Source organism: Homalodisca vitripennis, chromosome 7, assembly GCF_021130785.1.
Source record: "Homalodisca vitripennis isolate AUS2020 chromosome 7, UT_GWSS_2.1, whole genome shotgun sequence".
NCBI lineage: Eukaryota > Metazoa > Arthropoda > Insecta > Hemiptera > Cicadellidae > Homalodisca > Homalodisca vitripennis.
Genome location: NC_060213.1, coordinates 134,131,616 through 134,152,321, shown reverse-complemented (window position 1 = coordinate 134,152,321; position 20,706 = coordinate 134,131,616). Strand labels below are relative to the sequence as shown.

The 20,706-nt window shown below is 35.9% G+C and overlaps 1 protein-coding gene across 2 annotated transcripts in view; it reads left to right on the top strand.

Annotated features, from left to right (window-relative positions):
- The window catches only part of LOC124366358 (integrin alpha-PS2), a 312,546-nt gene extending 292,312 nt beyond the window's left edge, over nt 1-20,234 (top strand). For both annotated transcript variants that reach the window (XM_046822855.1, XM_046822853.1), the window contains 7 exons: nt 2,727-2,896; nt 4,080-4,258; nt 10,954-11,045; nt 12,442-14,403; nt 14,860-15,051; nt 16,058-16,288; nt 18,141-20,234. In XM_046822855.1, coding sequence (XP_046678811.1) covers nt 2,727-2,896; nt 4,080-4,258; nt 10,954-11,045; nt 12,442-14,403; nt 14,860-15,051; nt 16,058-16,288; nt 18,141-18,239 — 2,925 coding nt within the window. In that variant the 3' untranslated portion in view covers nt 18,240-20,234. The remainder of the gene's footprint in view (nt 1-2,726; nt 2,897-4,079; nt 4,259-10,953; nt 11,046-12,441; nt 14,404-14,859; nt 15,052-16,057; nt 16,289-18,140) is intronic.
- The last annotated feature ends 472 nt before the right edge of the window (nt 20,235-20,706 follow it).

Here is a 20,706-nt window from a genome sequence, read left to right as displayed (position 1 = left end):
GCTCCGGTTACAAAGATTGTGCCAAGCCTTTGTAAGCTTTCAAGCTTGGCTTTGGCAGTTACCTGATTCACCTTTGTCCACCAGACTAATGAACCATAAGTGATTTGAGGCCTTACAACTGCTTTGTAAAGCCATAGTGCTATATGGGGTTTTACGCCCCATGAGATTCCTGCAAGTCTCCTGGACGTCATGAGCGCCCACTTTGCTTTGTGCAGGATATTATTAAGATGATCATTCCACGTAAGCTTATGGTCTAGAGTCAGTCCTAAATATTTGACTGTCTTTGACCACTCCAGCTGAGTGGATGCGAGTTTCAGCCTAGAAAGAGACTCTAGGTTCTTTTTTCTAGTGAATGGTACAACTACTGTCTTAGAGGGATTTACTTTCAGTCCCTCTCCCTGACACCAGTTGTGTACATGTTGAAGGTTGGTATTCATGATATCAACAACAACATTTGTGTATTTTCCCTGTACCATAAGGACTATGTCGTCTGCATATCCTTGGACATAGATTCCGTTGTTAGTAAGGTCCTCAAGTAGACCATCTACTACTAGATTCCACAGTAGAGGTGACAGGATGCCTCCTTGAGGACATCCCCTTGTGGGTGCGATCACAAGCGATACTTCATTGAGATCGGCCCTGATCCGTCTGGAGCACAGCATGGCCCTAAGCCACCGGCACAGAGCTGGCTCGAGGCCACGTCGCTGTGCTCCACTTACCATTGCAGTGAATTTGGCATTGTCGAAAGCTCCTTCAATGTCTATGAAGGTGCACAATGCCAATTCCTTGGCGGACAGGCTATCCTCAATCCTACTGACTAATTGGTGCAGTGCTGATTCACAGGATTTGCCTTGCTGGTATGCATGTTGGTTGCGATGAAGGGGAGTGTCTGAGAGAACTCCCTTTCTCAGGTGCCTCTCCACCAGTCTTTCTAATGTTTTCAGTAGAAACGAAGATAAACTGATGGGACGAAAAGATTTAGGGACAGAGTAGTCCGCTCTCCCTTTTTTAGGGATGAAGACCACCCTGTTGAGACGCCAGACTTGTGGTATGTACCCATAGGCTAGGCTCGCCCTGAATAGTTCACATAGAAGGGTAAGGAGATTCTCCGGCCCTTGTTGAAGCAGGGCCGGAAAGATTCCATCCCCTCCTGCAGATTTGAAAGGGGCAAATTTAGAAATTGCCCATTTGGCTTTAGAGAGAGTGACAATCCTTCTGGCAATGGCCCAGCTACCACGACAAGCTCTTGGCCGTGAGCCTGCCTCGTGATTACCAGACGTTCCAGTGTCGTCATTCTCAAAGATACAATCAGGGAAGTGAGTCTCAAGGAGAAGTTTGAGGCTATCACTAGACCCGGAAGTGTGTTGACCTCCCTGGGACCTTAAAGATCCCAAGTGACACACTTTATTGTATGAAACTCTTTATTAATTCTAAGTTAATACTGAATAAATAAACCTTTTTAAAAAAACAACACTTTATTCCAATTAGATTGGCAATTTGGTTCAAATATCTGAAGTAAACAAGTAAGCTTCTGAGTTCATCTTACAAAAAAACTTCTTCTTATCCCTGATCTTGCCATTTCGTCATTTACCTCGTCTGCTGTTACAGGAACTGGGTAATGCACTGATAGTAGAGCTAATCCTGTAAGTCAATCATTTTCCACAGAACTTCTAAGGTACGTTTTTATCCTCTTCAATGACGAAAATGGTCTCTCAACTTCGGCTGTAGATACTGACAATGTTATGAGAGCCCACAACCAGTAGGCCTACTTTATGTTAGGGCAGAATATTTGTTAATCGCTGCTATCCAGGATGGCCACAGTTTGTTTTGGTTTATCATTGTCTTGTTCATCATTCAATTTTCTACACAATAGTAGGTACAAAACTTCGATACTTAGTTGTGATTTTCTGTCTTCATAGAACAGAATAAGATCACTTAACCGCTGAAACTGCTTACAAAACATATGTATTCCTGACCTTCTTTTAATATTTCACAAAAACTAATTTTTTTGTTAAAGATTACAAAATTCTTCACAAAAAATTATAATTTTTATGTGGTTCCATTATAACTTCTTGACTCTATCTACCACATTCTTCTGGATCAAAATAAGCATATACTCGTATGAATTATATTATTATTTGTTTATGCTGTATTGGGACAGTTTGTTCTTATTTATCTGTATTATTATACTTATTTATTACTATTTAATTAAATGCTGGTAGTTAAAAATGTGCTGTGCAATAAAGAAATAGTAATTGTGTTTATTATGACAGATGGAATACAAGTTCAGTGTGTTACATTGATTGATTTTTTTAATAGCTAGTTTAACAGTCTCTAGCATAACTTGAAGTGAGCTTAATTGTGAGTTCTCACCATATTTTTCCAAGCTAAAAACTCATTTTTCACTGCTTTCACTAATTCTTGGTGTTTAGTAGGTGACCATATTGTGTAACTATACAAGAGTACGGTCTGCCACATTTAAGCGTACATTAGACCGCCAATCCCTAATGTTAAGTTCAGGAATTGAACTCGCAACTCCAAGGCCGACTTCCATGTCCATAAGGAGCGACTTAGACGACACAGTCACCCTTACTTAATATCATGGGCTACCATCTTGTATGGGGTGTGTGACAAAGGTTCCGTAAACGCATGCCAATGGATGAAATGTTTCGGTACCTATTATGTTTGTATAATTATGACAAAAATAAAAATACTGCTGTTTATAGGTACACTTCAAAGTGTTGCTACAGCCCTTCCACAAGGCAGGGATGAAGGCTCGGTACGAGTTCGACATTGCGGTCAACAGCACCAACCCCGAGAACATAACCTCCAGTGGTGACAACTTCCAGCATCTTGTTGTGCCCATCTGGGTGGAGACTGACCTTATCCTGCAAGGGTGAGCTTATTGTCATTCTGCAGGTCTAGCACACTCAGGGGACTAAGTTGTGTACAGATCTATGTAACATTGATAAAAATAACGCACCTTCGGGTTTAATTGATTGATGGAAAAAAAGTGTGGGAAGCTGGACTTGCAGTTTGTTGTTGTTTTTCCATTCACAGGAACTGACTCTTTTTGAACATCATGAATTAATTCCAAGGTGAGAACATTTAGAAAGAAAAAACCAATATTCCACAGGTAGGCTAACCAGAAATATCCATATTAGGGGGGAGGGTGAAAGGATGTCATCATAACAAGCCCTTGACAATTTACCACCTATGTATCTCACATTAAGGGAATTGGTTGTTGAAACACAACAGTAATTAAGTTAGATGATGACATGTTTGTCAGTGTACAAGTTTTTGCAGCATACAACACGTCACACTTAATATATTGTAATATTTTACAAGACTTCAATCATTCAGCATTTATCTACAGTTACTGCAATGAAATTTTAAATATTACAACAACATTTATACTGTTGGCGAGAGAAAAGAAGAGACCTGGCCCGTGCCGGCGCACAGCTGTGTACTAGTGTGTTGCCGCCCGGTAATTTCAGGCGCTTCGCCCCACAGCCAACCCTGCGAATTGTTTATCCTAGCAATGGAACAGTGAAACAATAATGGAATTACGAAACAGGGCGCGGCAACATACTAGTAGTAACGCCTGCAAATTTCAGATAGGCCAGAATCCAGGTCTCTTCTTTTCTCTCGCCAACAGTACTATGGTACTGTAGCTTATGTGTTACTTATTTCAAAAAAGAAAATAATCTTTTCTCAAAATATTCTCACTCTGTAATTCATTCATGACGTGCAAAAAAAGAGTCAATTAAACCCAAGGCCAATTCAAAAGTGCTTCTTACAATGGTTTTAAAATCTACTGAATTAATAAGTCTATTTAATACGAATTTTCTGCCTTGTAAATATAAAATATGTATATTTCCTGTATATTATCCCTGTGTATTTTAAAGACACTTTTTCTGAAGCATTTCTCTTTCTGTTTTAGAAAATATTTTTTTAACTCAAACTTTATAACTTAGGTATTGATTTATTCTTTAAATCTCATAATCTCATATTGTAATTTATAAATAGATTATGTGAAGTAAATTTGTCCAAGACAACTGAATGACGTTTTTGTACAGGTCATCCCACCCTGCAATGGTACACTACAACACCTCGCTGTATAATGAAAACAAGGAGATTACGCAGGAGTCGGAGATAGGCCCGCAGGTAGTCCACGTGTACAGTATCCGCAACAAGGGACCATCAGACATTATGAAGGCAGAGGTTCACTTCCTCTGGCCCACCAGTACACTCTCACGTGAGTATCCGTGTAACATTTTGACGGTGTCACTCCAACGTAAAGTATGGTAGCAAAATGTATAGCTTACTGCAGTAGGTTAGTCTTCATAACAATTAAGTGGGGGTAATCTTCTTCTTCTTCTATGGGGCAGCCTATTGCCATGCACTTAAGCCTCAAGGACCTTTTGCGCACCCCGATAGTACACCCTACCAGTCTAACACCCCAGCAGTTCCACAAACCGCTGAAAACAACCTATTAGGTCCTCCTGGGGAAATTCACCACCCTTGTCCAGACTATCAAAGATGGCATACCGCTGCCTTGCTATTGCAGGACAATCAAAAAGCAGGTGTTCAGCAGTTTCATCCTGCTCATCACACATTCTACAGAGCGGATCCTCCTGAAGGATGCCAACTCTGTGAAGATGCTTTCTCAGGTGACCATGTCCCATAACCAGATCTATAACTCAAGAAGTCATCAATCTACTTGGTGAGAGAAAGTCAGACGCCACCCTGGAGGAAGGTGACTGTACTACCATTCTGCTCATTCTCAGACCTGGATGCAACCTCCACCTTCTCTCGTGTTCAGCACGAACCCATTTCGAGACCACCTTACCTTCGCCCTTCATCTTCCACATGCAAACAAGTTGGCTCACCCCCACTTTCTGATTCTCTTAAACTGGAAAATTTGTTGGTGTAAATAATAGAACCTAAGTGAAGCATTTGAACACTAAAGCAATAATTATTCCTTTCAGATACCTTAGGCATTGTTGTCACCAATTTTCTGAGGACAATAAACAAACTAACCAAGTATGGCTTCTGTACCCAATGAGAATACTATTTCGTTTGGCTAATCAATAAGTTTTGATAGTTAAAATGCAACAAAGAAAAACTTTACTCCATAATATGTTATATGTTGTTCAAACTTACATGCAAAAGAGTTAAGACAAGTTTTAAGACAAAAAAGTTAAGACAAACAAGATGGCTGGCAATAGTCTGGCTCTTATTGTACAATCAGACCAATACCTCAGTGATTTGGAACTCACGAAGAACTAATAGATCTTCCTAATCTTCTATGCGTTCCAAATCACTTAGGTATTGGTCTGATTGGTGTGAAGATTAGAAAAATCTATTAGTTCTTCTTGTAGTTGATTAATTAAAATTTCCATATATCTGATAACCTTAAGCTTAGACATGGGTGTAGTCGGCAAGGGGAAGGAGGCAGCTAAGAAGCCAAAAGGTTAAATGGTTATAAAGTGATAATACAAAAATTATTAAGTAGGGTGATGAAAAATAATTAATTAATCGTTTGCTACACTGAAATGGTGTAAATATCGACAGAATCTGGAGCCATGAAGTGACTTTTAGAGGAAACTGTTACAACCTGAAACACCATGGCTTGTCCTAGTGATGGGAAAATCGAACACTTAAAAGAATTGAATACAGTGTAGTATTCAAAAGCACTCTTGTATTTGAATATGTATTCAAATAGTTTTTCTAACAAACAAGTCTAGACTTACTTCCTTACCGTAATCAATTGTTTCTTGGTTATTTGGAATTACCCTGCCAAAAAAGTGGGGAAATCCTTTGCCTTTTTGTGCCTCCTACAAATAATATGTCATACCCACGATTTATGAACTCCAGAAAAAAAATATTTGTTGACTTGCTACTTCAATCCCGACTGAAAGATTCTTTTTTACTCCAGGTTTTGTCACCAATAATCGTAGAAATAGATTGAAATTTTACACAACACGAAATAATTATTCACTTTTGTCTTTATTGTTTACGAATATGTTTATTAATTGAATATTTGTACAATTATATACATTTTTCAAGTTTAGAATTTTTTATTAACTCAATATTCCAAATTATGAATCTTCTCTTAATTATTCATTTCATAGTCCATATATATGTATATATATTTAAACACATATGTGAAAGAAACGGCCAAATACAAAATAATTGAATTGTAAAAAGTGAGGGCTCTGTGTTGTAATGGTAGCACATTCACCCGGCAAGTGAGAGATCCAGGTTTGAGTCCCGGCGGAGCAAGTACTTTTTGCGATTCAATATTTATTGAAATTATATATATATATATATATATATATATATATATACACACACATATATTTGGGTGTATATATAACCATCCAATGAATACATGTATATGAATACGAATACAGCTCTTGAATATTTTATTTAAATACTGTTAGTCTTAACGAATGAAAACTGTAGGTTTGAATTGAATTCTTCCAGAGAAATTGTATTCATTTCAAAAGTATTCGAATTCATTTTGAGGTATTCGAATATGTGAATACCCGGGCTGTATTCGAATACTATTCTATTCTTCCATCACTAGCTTGTCCTCCGCCCAGTTATGATTCTGGGCTTAAACCAACTACATAACACTCATAACTCATAACCTCATCAAATAAAATTGAACAGTAATCTGATATAGATAAATTCAACCGTTCACTTAAAAATTGTTAAAAATTTTCATTGATAAAAAGTAGACCATACAATTTGTATGCTAAACATAAACATAGTAGACCTCTGTATATTCCTCTTACCATTTCCAGCAACATTCCTATTCATCTGATCTTGATGAGAGTAATAAGTACAATTTAATTACTATCCTACTTAAGGCAAAAATAGTTTTTGTTACATAACCTCACACACTAACCATACTTGTTACCACTCTGCTATTGGAATAGCAGTGGCGTAATACATACCCCCGCAACCCCCGCAATGCGGGGGGGCGCGGCGTGTCAAGGGGCGCCACACGAAGGAATGAAAAAAATAAAAAAAAATTATACCGATTTTAACCAAATTTCTTAAGGTTGAATATCACTATTTTCATTGTAATTCCTTATAATTTTTTTTGTATAAATGAGCTAGCGAGGAATATCGTAGGCCTATTATCATTTCTTGTTTTAGTTAAACGCCTTCAAAACTAAAGCAGGCAAACTATTTGCTGAACCGCCACGGAAGTGTATTTTTAAGGCGCTTTAGGACCGTGTGTGAGCGTGGGGGTGTGCGTGCGTGTACTGCCTTTGTTTCATGTTGCGACTTGAATACTCCCCTCCCTCCCTCCACACTACCAAGTACCAATTATTGTTAGGTAGTTCCTTCACAGTAATACTGTGGTTCCTTGTCACTCAGTCATATATTCATTACTCGTTACGTTTACTGCATTTTCGAAAGTTGTGATTTATTCAGTAGCCTACAACTGTGGTGGCGGTGAAAAGTGTTTGCAAACTACACCTCTTACAGGAAACTTATATTATGGGACGATGTACTAGAAAACTAAATCAATAATTAAACAAAAATGTCTAAAAAACCTAGTGGTGCAGAATACCGATAAGCGGAAGAAGGAGGAGGAAGAAAAAGCAAAAAAACACCAAAAAATTGATCTATTTTTTAAATCTGACATATCTCTTAGTAAAAACAATGACAGTGTAAGGAAACAAATAACTTCCGGTTTAATTTGTGAGTGTAGTGAAATAAGTTCTGACCTACCTACCATCGAGACAGAAAATGGAACATCTACTCAGACCCCACCTTGAATTCACAAATAACGAACCAGACGTGAGTCTAGACGTTAAGATAAATAATGATAGCTGTAGCTGTACCGTAGACATTGATAAAAACTGTGTTTTGCATATTGATACTAATGAAATCATCAACAACGTGGTGTTTTTTAAAAACTGACATTGGCTCTCTACACTAATGACGGAGTATCCCTCTTAAAAGAAGAAGATAAAACTTTCATTTTTGAATTCTGAACCATGTAGGCCCACAGGGCCTTTTCCTAAAGACTCGACAAACAATAGATCTTTTAGCAGTGATTTTTATTACAAAATTGCCAAAACGGGCCAAAAACTAGAACGGTTTTGGCTTTGTTATTCACCTTTATTAAATGGCGTATACTGTGAAACCTTGTTGGTTGTTCGCTGACAGAACTGACCCTAAATTTTAAAGATGCTTGGTGTAAAGGTCTAATAAATGATTGGCAAGGTTTAAGCAAAAAAAAATTAAAGAACATGAAAACATCTCGTATACACTTAAATTCATGTTTAGCATATAGTACCGTAAAAAATAGCCAAGATGCAAAATCACTTATTTCAAAAGTATGAACCTGAGTATTGTGAGATTCTCAAAAGACTTTTAGATGTAGTAATAACTAGGCTACTTGTAACTTAGCGTTCAGAGGGCATCGGAATGAAAATATTGAAACAGTGGACACTAACTTCTGGAAACTTTTTGAATATTATAGATTTGTTGTCACGATACGATCCTCTTCTAAAAAAGTCACTTAGAAAACGATCAAAGCAAAGTTAAGTATTTGTCTCCCAAAATCCAAAATGAAATGATCATGTTTGCGTCACAGCATGTTCTGGATGAAGTTGTAAGTGAAATCCAAGCAGCTCCTTTCTTCTCTCTGGTATTAGACACCACTCAAGACGTCTCAAAAACTGATCAACTATCGATAGTAATACGACATGTGGCAGTCCAAAACTACTACGAAAAACTTGAAATTAAAGAATCATTCTTAGGGTTCATAGCTCTTACAGGCCAAAATTCGGAAAAAATTACTAACGAGGTTTGTAATTTTTTTGGAAGAAGAAAACAACATTAAAATTGAAAAGTGTAGAGGCCAGGGTTATGACGGGGCAGCCGTTAATGAGTGGAAACTATTCTGGAATCCAATCTAGAATAAAGCAAAAGTCGCCAAATGCAGAGTACGTGCATTGTGCCTCGCATAATTTAAATTTGGTACTCAATGACTCAGTTACTGACATAACAGAAATGATTTTATTTTAACGATTTGGTCAATCAAATTTACGTGTTTTTTCGGCGAAAGCCTGCCAAGATGGCAAGCTTTGAGAGAGAAATCTATGGAGCAAAAGGGGGTCTATACTTAGCAAGACACTCAAAAGATTGTGTCCCGACCCGTTGGTCATCTAGGTACGATTGTTTACTGGCCATAAAGTGTAACTTTGTTTCTGTCTTAAGCTGTTTGACGAATATTATTCTGACTTCTAAAAAGAATAAAGAGGTTTTAGAGGCAACTGGACTCAAAAAACAAATGACGTGTTTTCAATTTGTATTGATGCTTACTTTCCAAAGTAAGGTTTTAGGAGAGAATTAATATTACATCTAAAACACTACAAAAAGAGGATGTATCAATTGACGAAGCTACAGCCCTTCTTGGAAAGAGTATGACTGAACTAAAGAGAGCAAGAAATGAGTTTGAAGGTGTTGTTAAAGAAGCTGAAACGCTAGCCAGGGGATGGAATATTGAGTCTTCTCTGCCGACTAAACGATGTAAAAAAGTAAAAAACTTTTTTGACGAACTGACCAACGATGTTGAATTTCTAATCCATTGCAAGAATTCAAAGTAAAAGTATTTTACAGGAGCTTGGATATAGTTTATTGCTCAAATCTCCAGACGTTTTGAGAGCAATGGTCAGGATTAACGATCAGTTTCATCTTTTTAACTCCAAAGTACCTCACAGAGAAAAGTGATGATGAACTAATTTTTCAGCCAGGAAGTTTTGTGAGAAGTATGAGGAAAGATGTTTCACACGGGTTGGAAGACACAAATAGTGTGTTTCAGAAACATTGTTTCGGATGAAATAAAAACAAGAGGATTGAAAAAAGTTAAGGATTTAGCCTCATATTTAATGATAGAAAACGTGACTTTGTCAAGCAGCCTTCCTGATGTCTGCACAGCGATGATGATGTTCTTGACTCTCCCAGTTACGTCAGCGTCAGCGGAAAGGTTCGTAATCACCAAAATATCATAAAAACCCGTACTAACTAAAATTTAATTTTTGTGTTAAGAAGAGTTATTATACCCTTTAATTATATACTTGTATTATAACCTGAAAATGGCATATATGTTAACCAACATAGTTTTTTTAATCTTATATAAATTTTCAGGTCATTTTCTAAACTCAAGCTCATAAAGAATTATTTGAGAAACACTATGACCAATACCAGGCTGAGCGCTTTGGGAGTCTTGAGCATAGAACATGAACGGGCTCGTAGGATCAACTTGAAGATGTTAGCTGAAAAATATTTCAGTTTTAAGAAGAGGAGAGGGTTTAAATAAATGGAAATAATTAACATGTCTACAATTTTTTTCTATTTTTATTTTAATGTTTGAGATAGTTTTCATTAATAAATAATTATGATGAATAATTCATTTTAAAGTTTTCTTTTCCTTTTTGATCTTTTTACAAAATGTATAAAAATAAACATTGCACAGCACGGGACTATCAACTATTTACACAAATTTAAAGCCACTCTTAAAAAGTAAAGGTTTGTTTTCTATTACAATTTACCGTAAGTAGAGTGAACATCATGAGAATAAAGGTAGACCAGGGGAAGTAGGCTATATTATAACGATGCGTGTAGGTCAGTAGGAGGAAGGGGGGGGGTGTTAGGAGCCGACAGGAGGGGCGCATTTCAGTACGCTGCGGGGGGGCGCGACTCTGTCTAGTTACGCCACTGTGGAATAGCCATTCATCCTTCGTAACATTTTAGTTTTTTTTTTTGCACTACTATCTACCACTGAAGTCAGAAATCCAATATTACGCTGGTAGATTGTTGTTTGATTTGAAGACTGATTTTTAATGCATTTTGATAAATCTCTTACTGTTTGACCTAAATTTTATTCAATGGAAATAATATTTTCTTCGAATTTTTCAGATGACTACCTTCTTTATCTCCTGGAACAGCCAGATATTACCGGACCGATTAGGTGTGAACTTGCGCCAAATGTGAATCCGTTGAAGTTGAAAGTAAGAACAAATTTTGTAGTTAATAACTGTACTAAGGAATTATTTTCATACCTAATCACTAGTCTTGAAACATACAGGCCTAAGCCTCACATCACAGGAGCATAAGATTCAACTATGACTAAAAAGAATGTTTAATAAATGCTTTCAATAATCCTGCTAATCAAAATAATCTGATAAAGTTAAGACTGGCCACCTATTTTTCCTGTGTTCTCTGGCTCATTTTAATTATAATTATTTGCAAAATTATTTTAACTTCTTCAGAGAATGTTGTTTTTCTACAAAATTACAACTATTTTACAGAGTGGCCATATCAACTTTGCCATCATCAGTATCTCAAATATAACTAAATTACAGGAAAGATTAAATTTGGAACACCTATTTTTCCGTAACAATTAATAATGAATTTATAACTTTTATAGATAACATAATAGTAATATGTAAATAGACAACAAACAGAAAAAGATTCCCAACACAACATGAACAAAGATACACAATTTAAATAATTATTAAAAACTTTTACTTTTCAGTTAAGAATTCAATTATACTGTAAAAACACTTTTCCAGCCAATATCCCTTTACTTGTTTCTTAAAAACTTCCAAACAATTCTTTAATTCAACATAATTGAGCAAATTATTACCCAGCCGAATTCCCTCATACTCAGATAATTTCTCAAAGACTCATGTTTTGTGTAAAATAAGAGTAGTGAAATTTGTTATATTTTTCTTGATCACAATTAGTGTCTGGTATTTATAAATATATGATTGTCCATATTGTCATATATTTATCTATATTTACTTACGGTGTTGGATATAAAACGGTGAATAATAATATTGCTAATAGACTATAAATAAAAAAAACTTTTATTTTTAAGTATTTCCTAGTTTACATACTGCTTTTAAAAATAGCGTAAGTCAATAAATATGAATTAATACATGTGAAAAAAGTCTTAAAACTACACATAAATATTCTTAAAAATTACCATTAACTATTATTATTCTGATTGATCTTGTTGAAATATATTTAACACGGTAAACGTTTGGTCACCAGCCAGGTTACTATGGTATAGAACTATAATAAACATGTCAACTACACAACATATTATAGCTAGACAGTTATTGTATGATATTTTAATACGTTGATTACAGCAGACACTAAAATACATACTTAATTGTTAAGAGTACTCAATACCACTCAGTATAGAGCCACAGTAAACACGCTAAAATTTCCTGCATTCAGGAAAAATTTACAAATTGCTCTTCTGATACTGATCTTTCGAAAAGATTTTTTGTTTTCTTTTGGGTTGTTTCGCTATTGAAAAAGTATTATAAATTAATTAATATATTTAAATCTCAAAAATTAAACATTAGTTAAATACCTTTTATTGGTATGTTTCAGTTGGATCGAAAAAAGACGTACTTTGAGCAGAGTGGAATCCAAAGTGGTCTGACTTCATCGGGATCTTACTCTACTTCCTCTCAATCTTCTTCCGGAGGTGTGATCGTAGAGGAGTCCAGTTCTTCCTCATCTAGTTCCAGCTCCTCCTCCTCAAGTTCAGGAGGTACAATCATCAAGAGCACCACCCTTCTGACAAAGGAGGAAAGGAGAAGGTTGGAGGAAGCAGAGAAAAGAGACAGAGAAGAAGCAGCTGCTGAAACCGGAGATGGATCTCTGAGATACAACAAGAGAATTCACTCTGAGGGAGGTCAGACTGGATCAGAGTCAAGTCAGGGTTCAAGCAGTTCTAGAGGAGGTTCAACGGTCTACAGTAGTGGCACTTACAGAGGGGGAGAATATGAGGAGTCAAGCCGAACCGGAGGAGGAGTTAGGGTGGAGAGTGGCACCTATGGAGGAAGAGGGTCTCAAGGAACTTTGATCTCTGAGAGAGGAAGAGTAGAAGTCAGTGGAGCAGGAATTAACACAGGTGGAGGAGTATTTGATACGTACAACACATTTGACAATGACAGAGGGACTGGTGGAGTATACCGTGGCTCTCAAGAGGGAGGAAGAGTTGGACCCAATATTGAACCAGGCATTAGTGGTGTGAGCAGAGGTAGTGATGGCCAAATTTATAGGCAAGGTCAAGGCGGAGGCTACACAGAAACATATTACTCAGGTCAAAATGTCGGTGGGAACAGAAGAGTATCTGAGAGTGAAAGTACATCGAGAAGAAACCAAACGAATTATTACGGAGTTAATGCTGGAAGTAATATACCCTTCAGTGTAGGAGGAGTGCATAACCGTAGCTACTCGCGAGAGGACGAGCACAGCTCGAATACCACTTGGAACTCTGAAACTGGTGGAAGACCAATCACACATACCTCGACGAGTTGGAAGGAAAATGAAGATGGGGTTGTACGCAGTGGAAGCTCCTCTAATACTTATGAAGCAGCCAATGTGAACATTGCAGACATGACAAACACTGGAAGTTATGGTTCCTCAGGTGGATCTGAAGTCAACAGAGGGTCTTACGCCGCAGGAAGTTCTGTATCACACCAGTATGGTTCTGAGAGTGAGAGGCGGTATGGAGCGGGAAGTGTTGGAGGACCAGAGTACAGAGAAGGTTCATACACTAGAGGAAGTGGAAGTAGGCAAGGAAGTTATGGTCAGGGCTCAAGAAGAGTAGACAATGTAAATGCAGGAAGTGTGTCATCAAGCTCAACCTCAGGATATGATACCAGGCGGACTTACGATGCCAACGCTGCAGGAAATAACTACGGTTCATCTTCTGGGTACGATTCGAGAAGAACGTATGATGCAAGTGCTGCCAGTAGAGGCTCATCTCAGTTTGATGCTCTCGGTGGAATTGCCTTAGGCCCTGGAGATGGTGTCGCAAGAACCTACAGCTTTGATGTAAACAATGAAAATGACAGGAGGACTGCTGGTGGAGCATCACAGTACGGTAGTGTAGCTGGGATGGCAGCTGGTTCTGGAGGTGGTTCAACAACGTACTCATTTGATGTCGGCTCATCAAGAGGTCAAAGTGGGTCATCTGGAGGAGGTGCAGCATATTCCGGTGGAAGTTCCAATACTCAGTACAGCAACAGCTCATCAGGATCTTCCCACAGAAGTGGTTGGTCATCTTCAGGTGGAGGAAAACATTACGTCTCTGGAGCTTGGAACAGTGAAGAGGATTATGATGTAACAAGGGATCAGGACAGAAGATATCCTCCAGGAAGAGATAATGTTGACTATGACACCAATGAGAGGAGAGGAGGATCTTCATGGAGTTCTTCATCACACTGGGAGAGTCAAGGGAGCTATGGAGGAGTGAACCCTGAGCCCTCCAGTCGGCAAGCAAGAATACGCAACGTTCAGCCAGCTACTGGAGACAACGTCGTAGAAGGAGAGGAGTCTAGGGTATGTTCCCCAGTATTGCAGTTTTGAAAGTTTAAATTATTAATGTCCACACACTTTCTACTTGCTGAGTATAATAAAACATAATATTTAAAAATCGCTGCATAATGTGGTTTAAAGTGCAGGGTGAAACATAAACTATAAAACTAATAGATTAGCAAACTAATTGATATGTCTTATTTAGTGTAAATTATTGTCCAAAAAAAAACAAAGAACAATATCAGTTAACCAATTTTTCATAGTATAAAGAAGCCATGATTTTTTTTTAAATGCAGACATTATGTCAAAACTAATCTGGAGATTAAATAAGATTTAGATCATAAGTTCTGTTTGCCTTAATTTTTAGGCCATCTGATCAATGGCCTGGTTTTTTTATACTAGAAAATAAATTCTGTTTTGTTTTTCTTGTGTACAGCTTGTATAGGTAGATAGGTATTATAATTTATTTCTCATGCGCAGGTAAAGCAAAAGTTCCAGCTCTACCCTCCTCGCTACCGCAGACAGACAGATGAACGTGATGACACACTGGAAAGAATCGACTGTGGTTCTATAGAATGTACCAGGATACGATGTACGGTTGGTCCTCTCACCAAGGACCAAGAAGCTTGGATAGCTTTCCGATCCAGGGTCTGGGTGCAGACGCTCAAGAAGGTGGGTTCATTGTCGTTTACAAGGTCATCAGATGATAAAAGTTATACAATTAGGTAAACATATGCTTTCAGAAAAATTTTAAATCTTAATCCTGGCGATCCTCTTATGTGGCAAGTGTCATAACTAATATCAAAGCCTCCTGGTTCCCACCACATCGAAACAATGCTGACACAGTTAATTACTTTGAAATATTTCGGTCTTGCTGTGGAGATACAGTATAAGCAGTTGTTGTATAGGTGGGTTGAACAAATGGAGCTTTATCATAATTGGCTTCATCTTAACCGACCACCGCCAGTTATGAAAGAAGCCATATTGATCTCAACTAGTTGGTGATTGGTTAAACTTCAGCCAATCACAATAAAGCTCTTCAATGTTAAATTTAGTAAATGGAATAATGTATCTGCAGAGTGTTGAACTAAATTAATCTCAAAATTACATAAACAATTTTGAGACTTAAACTTTAGTCTTGTTTACTTATAGTAAAACAAAAAATATGTAGAAAGTATAACAGATCAGGGCTAGGCCTATATACATTGATTCACGTCACCAAACTTCTAAAATTGAGGCAACAATGTTTGGCAATAAAATACACGACCTTCGATATATAACATCACCAACGTGGGGCTGTTAAAATAACCGAACCACGCAAAAATGAAGAAATGCAATCTTGCTATAATTTTCTCTTGGAGTGATTGCAGGGCTGTATTTTTCTCTAAATGGTTTTGTTGCAATCATGTGTTATTATAAAGTTGTTTTGAATGTATTATATTGAACTTGAAAAGACATTCATGAAAAGTAAATCATTAGCAGTATACCAACAGGTGGAGGTGTGAAGATACCTAAATTTGTATCCAGTTCAAATATTGATCATGTTAAGTTTAGTCAAAGTCAAATCGAGTCCTTTAAAAAATAGCCCATGAGACTTGAACAAGTTCAAAAAAAAGTATTTAGAACTTAGAAGTTACATTGTCATTTTTTAAATAAATGTTCTCTGTATTGGCTCCAGTTTGCATACCACCCCGAGGTCCAGCTGAGCTCGATGATGGCTGGGAGAGTGACTGAGCTGCCTCACATCGGGGCACCAGACCAGAGTTCAGTCCATACGCACGAGATTGTCACACAGGTGGTCCCCCGTGAGACCAGCGTCAAGCCCGACGTCGTGCCACTGTGGGTAGTCGTCCTGTCTGCGTGTGCAGGGGCACTCATCCTTATGCTTCTAGTCTACTTGTTGTACAAGGTGAGCTGAAGGTGGCTGTTGAGAGACAAATGAGTTACTAGATTACCACTTATCTTGGCTGTGATAGAATTGAGAGATAAATGAGTTACTAGATTACCACTAATCTTGGGTTTGATAGAATTGAGAGATAAATGAGTTACTAGATTACCACTTATCTTGGGTGTGATAGAATTGAGAGATAAATGAGTTACTAGATCACCACTTCTCTTCTTCTTTATATCTGGACATTTTTGGTTAGTGATGTGACGCTCCTGGACATTCATTGTGATGCCCACATTTGAACATTCGGTTTTTGCTATATGCAGTATAGGTTCAACTTGAAGATATAAACCATCCAAAAGTAAACCCTCCTGGGGAACCTTTCTTTGTTCAGCCTTTCTTTGTTCAGCCTTTCTTTGGAGAATCATCTTCAGTCAGGGAACTGTAGACATATTACGGAGATTATCTCTCTCTAAAGTTTAACATCTCTTGACTGAAGGCGGCTATCCACAACAAGCACTTCCAGTATTTAACACCAACCAGAAGTGAATCCTTCTGGGGCTTTGATGGCATTACTCCGAGGTAGTGGAATGCTATGTTCTTTGCTTTAGATACTTCCTTGAGAAACTTTTAGTTTTCATTACCAACAAGTTTGACTTTGTATAGCTAACTAACTTTTAACCCATCAGCATCATATCAAAATTCCTTCAGAGATAGATTTAGTTGACAGCCTCTATTGCATGCAGTTCTTTAAGATCTTCTGCACAACTTCCAGAGTAGCAGGATATTTAGGATGAGTATGGTCGGGGGATTTGGGTAATCCTGTCGAGATTCTATGGTACCGTTCAGCCACCACGAGGAGCGATGGATGCGCAATTTAAATCATCTACTTTTGAAGAAAGGAGGTTTTCTCAACAACAGGAAGGGTTTTGCCTCATTTAGAAATCCCTTACTTATTAAAAATCTTTAACACTAATAGGCTTCCGCTTTTGAGCTAAGTACCTAATAATATGCATAAAGATAAAACACATTTTTATTGTCGTTAAGCAAAACCATAAATTATGCAATAGGCAAAGTCAACAAATTATGTAGCATGTTATTTTTATAATTCCTATTATATAAGCCATTCCTTTAATAGAAGTAGAGGAAAAATAAGTAGTACCCAAGTAAACACTACTGAGATTATTCAGAGAAGAGAAATCATACACTTGCTCTTTCAGGCAACATTAAAAGATTTTACTAAATATCGGTACTAATGAAATAGGGTGGTAATTACCAGGATCAACCTTTATTGCCCTTTTTACAGATTGGAACTGCTTTAGAATATGTTAGTCATTTTGGGAAAGTACCTTCAAATAATATCAAGTTGTACAACAAATTTATAAGCTGTATAACACACTGTTTAGTTTTAGTTTCATCTTTTAAAATTTTCATAAGGTATACCTTTATGCATGAGATATGAAGTAACATTGTTCTCCATATAAACTCTTGTTAACTTACCTAGTAGTGGTAAAATTTATTAGTAATTTAAATACTAGTAATATGGTTATCAGCAATAAAAAAAAAATTATGTTCATCTATCTTCAAAGTTTAACCTCTTTGGGGTTTTAGACGTAATATTACGTTCATAGTGATTTTGTAAAAGTGTGCTACTCACGTAATATTATGCATTGTTACATTGTTACATATATATAAACTCTACAAACCTGTTTCTGTAAAAAACAACAAACAAATTCAGCAAACAACATAATTTTAGATACGTAAAATAACTGTTTAGATAATGTAATACTAAAAATTAACCATGAGAAATTACCTTATTTATTTTTAAATCTGCAAACAAGTGACTCGTTCATTTGGACTAATTTTGTTTCAGTGCGGTTTCTTCAAACGAAACCGTCCATCGTCTAATGTTCCGGAGAAACAACCTCTCAACCGTAATGGTCACTACCAATCAGGTGACGAAGCGTTGTGACCGTTGGCCAATCAGAATGCTGCGTTTTTAGCAGACAGTAGTATTGCTGACTCCATTCTTTGATTTTCAGAGATTGTGTCAAAAGCGTTTTGTTTTAATCTCCTGTTAAGTTTATATTTCATTAATAATGGCGATGAAACTTCAAGTTTGTAAAAAAGTTTTAATGAATTAATTTTGGAAAAAATTATTTATTTAAGTGATTAATGAGTAATTCCATTCACACTGCCCGTATTAGTCAAGCTGCAAAATAAAATATTAGAATTACTAATTTTGTATTTCTATATTTTTGCATTAATTTTGTTGGCAGCTAAAATTTGGTTAAAGTAATATTTTAAAAACACTCTATTTCTATAATTTTGAGACTTAAAAGATTTTTGTACCATTTCACTAGTATTGTTGTAAAAATATTTGTAATTATGTTAATTAATACGTTATTTACTAAGATTTAATTTATTTGCTAAAATAGGAATAAATAATTAAGATACTTACATCTCTTCAGCAATCCATGGTATTGTGTTAATGTTTTTACTTTTTCACGATTTTAATGTTTAAGTGACAAAATGAAGATTTGTGTAGATTAAATCATTAATGTAGTTTGTTAGTTAATGAGTACCTATTACATCTTATTTAGCTGTTCCTTAATCTGATAAATCTAAATGAGTGGTTAAAGTTGTAAGAAATATGACAACATAATATTATATTAGATCTTGAAATCTGAATGTTCAAACAATATCATATTAAATAATATTTCAATTTTTTTAAGACAAGGAATGATTTTGCAAAACGCACAATTTTTATATACTCAGTTTTATTTTTATTCTCAATTACACATCAAACTGAAAGATTTTAGGAAATATGTAAAAATGTACTTAAATAAATGAACTATTTGCTGACATTACTATCAGGAATATCATGGATTGCGAATTCCTACTAAACTGAATAATTTATAAATTAATTTTAAGCTGTTGTAACCAAATTTTATTCTTAGCAATAATATAGTTGCATCCGATAACAATGTAACAAAGACTGTATTTAATTGTACATTAACAAAGTTATTTTAGTTAGGCTAGGATAGAAGTTTGCTCCATTAGTTGTTTTAGCGTTTTTAAGTTTTTTATTCTGCGAATCGTATCACCGAGCTCGATTTTTCATCTATAATTTATCATTATTTTATACTTGGATAGTTCCATTTCATAGTATTCACACTAGATTAACTTATATTTATACACTTTTCAGTCTTATGCTGTATTTAAATATCTGTGTAAATATCTTTTACTTGTTTATTTATAAAGTAGAAATTTGAAGGTAGTAATACTTAAATAATACATCAAAATTTTAAGAACTTATTTTTGTATAAAGTAATATCAAAGTGCCATTTTGTTTTGGTTTGTGCCATGTTTTTGTCTGTCCGTTCAAATAAAAATTAATATAGTACTTAAAGTATGCATATTATAAGTGTGGCAATAAAGATCTTTTATCACAATATTAATTTTATTTCTTAATGTAAAATATTTTTGAATTAGAGGCCTGAAGTGTGCCTTACTCGAATTTGTTTATAATCTAAATATATAGAGTGCAAAAATTTTAAGGATTACCATATAATAAGTCTAAATTTATGCAGTAGCTATTAAAAATTAAAAGTAGCATAAATTATATGATTAAATAAATGTATTCCTCTATTATTTTTAAAATGTGTGATGGATTACGAAGTAAATAAAGCAATACTCATAGCTTAAGTAATTCAGATCTGAAAAAGTTAAAAATCCAAATAGTAATCAATCAAACCCAAAAAAATATAGGATTATGGAAGTGAACTAATCTAGTGTAAATAGATGTAAAGTATTTGAGTATCGATAGTAATTTCGGAGTCACAAATTGTTGTAAGAGCATTTAGCGGAGGCTCTAGCAATAGAAGTATTGTTGTAAAAATTGTTTTAGTTGATGTTTATGAAAACTCTAATCGTTGTAAATAAAATATGTTATAATTTATATAAATTTGGGCAGTATTCATTTTGATAACCTTTTCATCTCTTTTTCTTAGTATTAGATCCCTTCCCCCCTTTTGTTTTGTTTTTCTAGGACAAGGTTAGAAATCGCTGCTAGTACCTTTGAGCTGCTTCCGGAGTGACAGGATATTCTGCATGGGTAAGGTTGAGGGTAGGGACCGCCTCCTGTTGAGATCCTTGAGGAAGAATTTAGGGCACTTTCGTGAGTCATGTTCCCTCAGAAGAAAGGAATCCAGCTCTGAACCAGCCTCTCATTTAATATATTTTATATACCACAGCATTTTACCATGTGACTTAGTAACACATAAAACTGTAGACTTATCAAGACAGTTATCTCATATTCTTTGTGAAGCTAATGAGGAATGTACTCTAAGTTATATTAAACCTTACTAACTATTCACCTCACTCAGAATTCATTATTTTCATCATAACACTTGCTTCTATTCATGTACGCAAGGGAG